Below are 9,294 nucleotides of genomic sequence, written 5' to 3' on the forward strand. Positions count from 1 at the left end.
GAGGTCAGGAGTTCGAGACCAGCCTGGCCAACATGGTGAAACCCTGTCTCTACTAAAAATACAAAAATTAGCCAGGCATGGTGGCGGGCGCCTGTCATCCCAGGTACTCAAGCGGCTGAGGCAGGAGAATCACTTGAACCCAGGAGATGGAGGTTGCAGTGAGCCGAGATCATGCCATTCCACTCCAGCCTGGGCGACAGAGCGAGACGCTGTCTCAAATAATAATAATAATAATAATGATAATAATAATAATAATAATGATCCAGTGGACTTTACAGATTCAGGGGAAAGGGTGGGAGGGAGTAAGGGATAAAACACTACACATTGGGTACAGTGTGCACTGCTCAGGTGATGGGCACACCGAAATCTCAGAAATCACCACTAAGTAACTTATTTATGTAACCAAATACCACCTGTTCACCACAAACCTATTGAAATTCAAAAAAAGAATAAGATATACTTACATAGTATCTTACTATTTATATATATAATATAAACATATGGTGTAGTATAGTATACTATATAGTAAACTATACTATGGTTTATACTAGTTTATACTATACTATATATATTTTTTCAGGTATTCTGCCTAATTTCCCTATCTCGCAAATAGATTCTAAGGCTTTAGATACTAAACTTTTAAGGTAAACAAAAAATAGGATATTCCCACATTGAAGAAATGTTTTATCAATTGATGGTTTCCTGGAATGACTTTAACACTTTTTTCTGAGTGCTGTCTAATGTAAACACATAAAGTAACCTTAAATTTATAAGGTTTTTTTTTTTAAAAAAATAAAACTTTGTCAAAGTTGTTATGATGAAGTATTATTTTTTCTTGGACATAAATGTGATGAGTCCCACATGCTTTCGTCACCAAATTTGGGGGGTGATGTTATGAATGCAGAATATGGTTTTATAGCAAATTTCTATGTGTTTACTAACGCTACCAAATACAGGCCTAAAAGAGCTACTTTAACACAGCAATGAAAATGTTTACAATTATACGCTGAGGAGTTGACATCCCCTATCTGGCTACCCTTGGACCAGATGTGCTAGGAGACAATCCAGAGGTAGGTCCAGGACATTCAGCAGCAGCCAGATACCTGGATCACAGGGTTAGACACCTGGAAGACAGACCAGCGAAGATGGCTTAGAGCTCAGCTTCATGGTCGACTGAGCCTGCTTCCCACATGAGAAGCAGCTGCTGCCATGGCTGGAGTCGGAGCTCGTGTGCAAGTTGAAGGATAGCTCCTGGGCATCAGGAGCAAACTGTAGCCGATGGCCCAGCTGCAGGACAGTCCATAGGTGGACCTCTAGGGAAGCAGAAGGAACAAGAAGAATCCTGAGTTCCAACTGTCTAAGATCTGGTGCTGAAAGAGCAAAAGCAAAACGCTTGAGTGAGGGAGGCCTCAGAGCCGGTAAAGTCCTGCTTTCCTAAGCCATTGGCCAGGGCTGGGGTGGTCCCCAGGAAAAGTGGAGGGATGTTCTGGGTAATCAGGACCTTCCTCTGGGTTTCTGACTAGCCTTAGTATATGAACTGACCACACACATTTTTTTTTTCTTATTTCTTTTTTAAATCTTTTGACCACAGACTTTTAAATTAAGAGTTTGGGGCCAGGCACGGTGGCTCACGCCTGTAATCCTAGCACTTTGGGAGGCCGAGGCGGGCGGATCACGAGGTCAGGAGATCGAGACCATCCTGGGTAACATGAAGAAACCCCATCTCCACTAAAAATACAAAATTAGCCGGGAGTGGAGGCACATGCCTGTAATCCTGGTTACTCGGGAGGCTGAAGCAGGAGAATCGCTTGAACCCGGGAGGCGGAGGTTGTGGTGAGCCGAGATCGCGCCATTGCACTCCAGCCTGGGCGACGAGCGAAAACTCCATCTCAAAAGAAAAAAAGTTTGGGAAATGTGTATTAAAATGTTTACAGAATGTTGTAACTTTTCCTATTAATTGGTATGGCCAGTTCCATTTAAGAATACTATTATGGCCGGGTGCAGTGGCTCATGTCTGTAATCCCAGCACTTTGGGAGGCCGAGGCAGGTGGATCACGAGGTCAGAAGTTCGAGACCAACCTGGCCAACATAGTGAAACCCCGTCTCTACTGAAAATATAAAAATTAGACGGGCGTGGTGGCATGCATCTATAGTCCCAGTTACTCAGGAGGCTGAGGCAGGAGAATTGCTTGAACCTAGGAAGCGGAGGTTGTGGTGAGCTGAGATCGCACCAGTGCACTCCAGCCTGGGCAACGAGTGAGACTCCGTCTCTAAATAAATAAGTAAATAAAAATATTATGGCAGCATACTTTGTTCTATTACATTATATGCAAGATTATTATTAAATCATGTGCTTGATTACAGATCTAACTTGACTAGCTCGTAAGTTTTTTGTTTAATTGTGGATCATGAGTTTCTCGAGGGCAAAACCCGTGTCTGTATCTCTAGCACAGCACAATGCCTAGAACACAGTAGATACTTTTCATTTCTGACTTAATTAAAAGAAGGTTCACTCAGCTTTTCCCTGCATCTTTAAATTAAATTTGATTTTTATTCTTTCTTTGATGTTACAGCAAAGCGTAGAAGGTTTTCCTCCAAACCAGTTGTACTCACAGAAGCCCAGAAACAACTTATGATATGCCACCTACCTCAGGTTCTCAGACTGCACCTCAAACGATTCAGGTCTGTAGCAGGACCAGTCGCAAAGTGATCATTCCTTGTGCTTATGATGCTTCAAAACTTAAAGAATGCGTGTAATAATTTTTTCCCCTTTAATCACCTTTCTGACAAATGAATTAACTTTTAATACCATATACTTGGCTAGTAATGACTTACATTTGCTTATTTATTTATTTTGAGACCGAGTCTCACTCTGTCACCCAGGCTGGAGATGGGGTTTTACCATGTTGCCCAGGCTGGTCTCAAACTCCTGGGCTCAAGCAATTCACTCACCTTGGCCTCCTAAAGTGCTGGCTGGGCAAGGTGGCTCACGCCTGTAATCCCAGCACTTTGGGAGGCCAAGGGCAGGTGGATCACCTGAGGTCAGGAGTTCGAGACCAGCCTGGCCAACATGGTGAAACCCTGTCTCTACTAAAAATACAAAAATGTAGCCGGGCGTGGTGGCACATGCCTGTAATCCTAGCTGCCTGGGAGGCTGAGTCACGAGAATCTCTTGAACCTAGGAGACGGAGGTTGCAGTGAGCCGATACCATGCCGTTGCACTCCAGCCTGGGCAACAAAGTGAGACTCCGTCTCAAACATACATACGTACATACATGCATCCATAAACATAAACATAAGAATAAAAATACAAAAATTAGCCAGGCATGGTGACGCATGCCTGTAATTCCAGTTACTTGGGAGGCTGAGGCAGGAGAATCACTTGAACCGTGGAGGCAGAGGTTGCAGTGAGCCAACATCATGCCATTGCCCTCTAGCCTGAGCGACAGAGCAAGACTCTGTCTCAAAAAAAAAAAAAAAGAAGAAGAAGAAAAATGTTGAAATTACAGGCGTGAGCCACCGCGCCTGGCAGAATATTTCTAATACTGTAGATGTCCCCTGTGCGTGCCTGTCAGTCTTGTTCCTTTCCCCTCTGCGGAAGCAAACCATTAGGAATTTTAGGTATAATATTATCTTATTGTTCTTCATCAGTTTATTGCATTTCTTTCTTTCTTTTTTTTTTTTTTTTTTTTTTTGGTAGAGACAGGGTTTTGCCATGTTGCCCAGGCTCATCTGGGAACTCCTGAGCTCAGGCAGTCTGCCCGCCTCAGCTTCCCAATGTGCTGGGATTACAGGCGTGGGCCACGGCACCTGGCTGAGAGATATTGGAAAAAGCGAACTCAGTTTCTCCTACCATACTCTTACAACAGAGAATACAAATGTGACCTCTGCTTACCAAAATGTGTAGGAGATTTCTCCCCACCAAGCAGGTCATCAGCTCTGCAGTGAGCGCGAGCTGGGTATCCTCTTATTCAGCTCAGTTCCAACCCTGTCTACCTGGAGGTAGCATCAGACCCCACAGATTGAGAGCTCAGTCCCACCAGACTGACCCCCACTTCTGACACCAGTCATAACTCTAGGTTTGTGGAAATTCTGACCAACCTGTTGGCTATACATTTAATGGGATTCTCACAAGCCACGCTCCCCTCGTTTGATCAATTTGCTAGAGCGCCCCACAGAACTCAGGGAAACTTTCGTGTTTACCCTTTTATTACAAAGGAGAGTTTCAAGGATCCATATGAACAGCCAGACGGAAGTCATGTGTAGGGCATGACTTGTGGGAAGGGGCGTATAGGTTCCACACCCTCCCTGGGGGTGCCGCCCTCCAGGGACCTCAGCATGGATAGCTATCTGGAAGCTCCAGAAGCCTATCCTTTTGGGTTTTTATGGAGGCTTCAGTACATAGGCATGACTGATTACATCATTCAGCCCCATTCCCTTTGGGGGTTGGGGACGGTATTTGGAAGGAAGCCGAAAGTCCCAATCCTCTAGTCATTCCCGGGTCTTTCCTGTGACTTGCCCACATGCTGAAGCTATCTAGGGGTTGCCAGCCACTAGTTGTCTCATTAGCATACAAAAGACACACTTTTTTTTTTTTTTGAGCCAGAGTTTAGCTCTTGCTGCCCAGGCTGGAGTGCAATGGCACAATCTCAGCTCACTGCAACCTCCGCCTCCTGGGTTCAAGTGATTATCCTGCCTCAGCCTCCCCAGTAGCTGGGATTATGGGCATGCGCCACCATGCCTGGCTAATTTTTGTATTTTTAGTAGAGACGGGGTTTCACCATGTTGGCCAGGCTAGTCTTGAACTCCTGACCTCAGGTGATCCACCCACCTCAGCCTCCCAAAGTGCTGGGATTACAAGTGTGAGTCACCGCACCCAGCCAAGACACTCCAGAGATTCCAAGAATTTTAGGAGATGTATCTTAGGAAACTGGAAGGAAAACCAAATATATTTTTTACAACCACACAGAGAGTTTGGAATATGACTTATGGTCCAGCAGATAACATAATTTGCATGGTTCATCTTTAGTTCCATGCCATTTTACACTGGACTAAGCATTTTCACATTTTCTTTTTCCATCATAAAACTGTGTTCCTCTCTCTCCGTTCTCTACCTGCTGTTATTTGTCTGAAGTTCATGTTTTAGTACTTTACTACTATATTTTTATCTATGTCTGCCTTGTCTCTGTACCATACTACCACAAACTGGATTATAATCTCTTGAACTACCACGTTACATTATTTTCCCCTCGTAGGACCAACTTATTATGCGTATTGATAAACACATTGCTTGCCATGCTGAGATCCAGTAAGGGGAAGTATGAGCAACAGACTGAGAAAATGACAGGATAAGGGTGTTCTTTCAGTTCTGTCACCAGTGGGTGGTTGTGCTGACTTACACACAGCAAGGGGACACAGTTCCTGTTGTTTTAGTCTGAAAATCTCTGAAGTATTCTGAGGAATTAGAGGTGCCCTGTTTTGTTTTCCTCCATACCTTGCCAAGAAAGATCCAGATTGTAGCTCCCATCTGGGATACCCTCTTCATATCCTGGCAAGACAATAAGGAATTAAAAACCCTTTGGTGGGGCTGGGCACAGTGGCTCACACCTGTAATCCCAGCGCTTTGGAATCCAAGGCAGGCGAATCACTTGCGGTCAGGAGTTCAAGACCAGCCTGGCCAACATGGTGAAGTCCTGTCTCTACTAAAAATACAAAAATTAGCCAGGCATGATGGCGCACACCTGCAGTCCCAGCAGGAGAATGGCTTGAACCTGAGAGGCAGAGGCTGCAGTAAGCCAAGATCGCGCCACTGCACTCCAGCTTGTGTAACAGAGCGAGACTCCATCTTTAAAACAACGAAAAACAAAAAAACCCCAACCCTTTCGTGGCCTTCACTTTTACCTGTTAGGGGGTAAATGCCCCCATAAGGCAATACTTTCCCAAAAGTTAATTTTTTTTCCCTACATTATCATCTAACTACAAGAAGGCAAAATAGGCCAAAATTTCTCCGTTTATAGCCAACTTCAGCATTGAAATAATTTTATATTACATATGATACTTTGTATTCCATACTGCCTGGGGTCATCTGTTACAAGTGTCTAGACCTAGTACATGGTTATTTTCCCTTAATTGTGTTGATAATTTCACACTGGTTTGTTCACAGGTGGTCAGGACGTAATAACCGAGAGAAGATTGGTGTTCATGTTGGCTTTGAGGAAATCTTAAACATGGAGCCCTATTGCTGCAGGGAGACCCTGAAATCCCTCAGACCAGAATGCTTTATCTATGACTTGTCTGCGGTGGTGATGCACCATGGGAAAGGATTTGGCTCAGGGCACTACACTGCCTACTGCTATAATTCTGAAGGAGGTATAGATAAGAAAAAGTATTTTATCTTGGGTTGGACTTGGAGGCTGGAGTTCAGGCTTTAACGATTTCTAAATTGACTACTAAATCATAAACAAAACTACTTGACCACTTACTTTCTTAGGGAGAATACTTCTGCAGATACTAAAACATGAGAGTTGATGCATGAAATATTTTCTGTAGGTTTTGCAGTACTTTTGACTAAGGGCTGGAGGAATATAATAATGAGGATAGTCTTGTTGCCAACTAAAAGTCAGAATGTTAACTTTTCTTAAAGACACACTTCAAAAAGCAGATCGTATGTTTACTGGTTTACTTCAGTTAATTTTGTTAAAGAAATAGTGCACCTAATGAACTGGGGGATCACAGATATTTGGAACAAGCACTGTTCAAGTTTAACATACAAAATTCACTTTTATTTTCCGTCTTCTAGGGTAGTCTAGTTCTAGCAAAAGTGATTGGATTGAGATTTCATTTTTTACTCCCCCCTCCCCCACCTTTTTTTTTTTTTGAGATGAAGTCTCGCTCTGTCACCCAGGCTGGAGTGCAGTGGCACGATCTTGGCCCACTGCGACCTCTGCCTCCCAGGTTCAAGCAGTTCTCCTGCCTCAGCCTTCCTAGTAGCTGGGACTACAGGCATGTGCCACCATACCCGGATAATTTTTTTTTTTGAGACGGAGTCTGGCTCTGTTGCCCAGGCTGGAGTGCAGTGGCCGGATCTCAGCTCACTGCAAGCTCCGCCTCCCGGATTCACGCCATTCTCCTGCCTCAGCCTCCCGAGTAGCTGGGAGTACAGGCGCTGCCACCTCGCCCGGCTAATTTTTTTTTGTATTTTAGTAGAGACGGGGTTTCACCGTGTTAGCAAGGATGGTCTCGATCTCCTGACCTCGTGATCCACCCGTCTCGGCCTCCCAAAGTGCTGGGATTACAGGCTTGAGCCACCGCACCCGGCCACACCCGGATAATTTTTTGTATTTTCAGTAGAGACGGGGTTTCACCGTGTTAACCAGGATAGTCTTGAACTCCTGACCTTGTGATCCGCCCACCTCTGCCTCCCAAAATGCTGGGATTACAGAGGAGCCACCACACCCAGCCTTACTTTCCCTTTTGATACTTACTGTTGAACAAAGAATGAACTTCCAACTCCCCACCCCCACCCAACACACCCCAAACAGAAAAAGGTAAGGACAAGAAGCCCGATAATCCACCAACGTAACTCCACACTGAACTACCAAAAACTACCAAGTTAGTTGTACACTATTGGCTTTTTTTGTTTGTTTTTGAGACGGAGTCTCACTCTTTCCCCCTGGCTAGAGTGCAGCAGCGTGATCTTGGCTCACTGCAGCCTCAGCCTCCCGAGTAGCTGGGATTGCAGGTGTGCACCACCACGCCTGGCTAATTTTTATATTTTTAGTAGAGACGGGGTTTCACCATGTTGGACAGGCTGGTCTTGAACTCCTGGCCATAAGTGATCTGACAGCCTTGGTCTCCCAAAATGCTGGGATTACAGGCATGAGCCACCATGCCCAACCCAATTTGCTTTTTAATACAGATTGAGTATACCTTGTCTAAAATGCTTGGGACCATATGTATTTTGAATTTTGGATTTTTTTGCATAGACATTATGAGGTATTGTAGGGATGGGACCCATATACACCTTGTACACATTGCCTAAAGATAATTTTCTACAACACTTTAAATAATGCAAGTTTCATAAGTTTGTGTACATTGAGCAATCAGCAAACAAAGGTGTCACTGTCTCAGCCACTCAGACAGTCTGGTGGTTTGGCATCAGCATAATTCCTGGCTGATTTATATGCTAATGATAAGCAGTCATTAGCATACTTATGTGCATGTAATGTACATAAGTGCATTATACTTATGTGCACATAAGTTTCACAGTAAAAAAAAGACATTAATACAGTGGAAAAAAATGTGTTCTGGGTTACTTATGACACCACGTTGGCACAAAAAGTTTTGGTTTTGGATTTTTTTTTTTTTTTGAGACAGCCTCTCTATCACCCAGGCTGGAGGGCAGCTGCACAATCCTTGCTCACTGCAACCTCCACCTCCCAGGTTCAAGCCATTCTATTCTCTTGCTTCAGCCTCCTGGGTAGCTGGAAGGACAGGCACGCACCACCACGCCCAGCTAATTTTTGTATTTTTAGTAGAGACAGGGTTTCGCCATGTTGGCCAGACTGGTCTCTAACTCCTGGCCTCAGGTGATCCACCTGCCTCAGCCTCCCAAAGTACTGGGATTACAGGCGTGAGCCACTGCGCCCGGCCAGATTTTGGAATTAGGGATGATCATCCTGTATGATTAGTGGCAAAAGCATTAACTGGTAGATTTACACAAGGAATAAATAGTGTCAGGTACTCTAATCAGTCACATGCTGTGTAAACTTAAGCTACTTCTAGATTAAAGGTAGATAATTCCAAGGTAACACTACCCAATCTATATTTCTTGTTAAAGAAAAATGAATTGGCTAGAAAATTATTTTCCCTTCAGAAAAAGCTTCTCACTCAATTCCTACTAGAATTTTATAAAGTCCCTTCATAACTGTATTTCTGTGCTTCACTCTAGGGTTCTGGGTACACTGCAATGATTCCAAGCTAAGCATGTGCACTATGGATGAAGTATGCAAGGCGCAAGCTTATATCTTGTTTTATACCCAACGAGTTACTGAGAATGGACATTCTAAACTTTTGCCTCCAGAGCTCCTGTTCGGGAGCCAACATCCCAATGAAGACGCTGATACCTCGTCTAATGAAATCCTTAGCTGATCCAAAGACAATGGGGTTTTCTTCCTGTGATTTATATATATACTTTTAAAAAGACTGATGTACCATTTTAAACTTTTCTTATGAATCAGTGTATATACTACATTTATACATTTTATATCTAACTACAATTTTTTTTTTTTTTTT

General features: G+C 43.8%; 1 protein-coding gene across 2 annotated transcripts in view; it reads left to right on the plus strand.

The window, feature by feature from the left end:
- Positions 1 to 9,284, plus strand: part of USP44 (ubiquitin specific peptidase 44) — a 32,024-nt gene extending 22,740 nt beyond the window's left edge. For both annotated transcript variants that reach the window (XM_011990319.1, XM_011990317.1), the window contains 3 exons: positions 2,574 to 2,682; positions 6,164 to 6,369; positions 8,951 to 9,284. In XM_011990319.1, the coding sequence (XP_011845709.1) occupies positions 2,574 to 2,682; positions 6,164 to 6,369; positions 8,951 to 9,150 (515 nt within the window). In that variant the 3' untranslated portion in view covers positions 9,151 to 9,284. The remainder of the gene's footprint in view (positions 1 to 2,573; positions 2,683 to 6,163; positions 6,370 to 8,950) is intronic.
- Positions 9,285 to 9,294: the final 10 nt, after the last annotated feature.

This window comes from Mandrillus leucophaeus, unplaced genomic scaffold, assembly GCF_000951045.1.
Source record: "Mandrillus leucophaeus isolate KB7577 unplaced genomic scaffold, Mleu.le_1.0 Scaffold377, whole genome shotgun sequence".
In the NCBI taxonomy this organism is placed as follows: Eukaryota; Metazoa; Chordata; class Mammalia; order Primates; family Cercopithecidae; genus Mandrillus; species Mandrillus leucophaeus.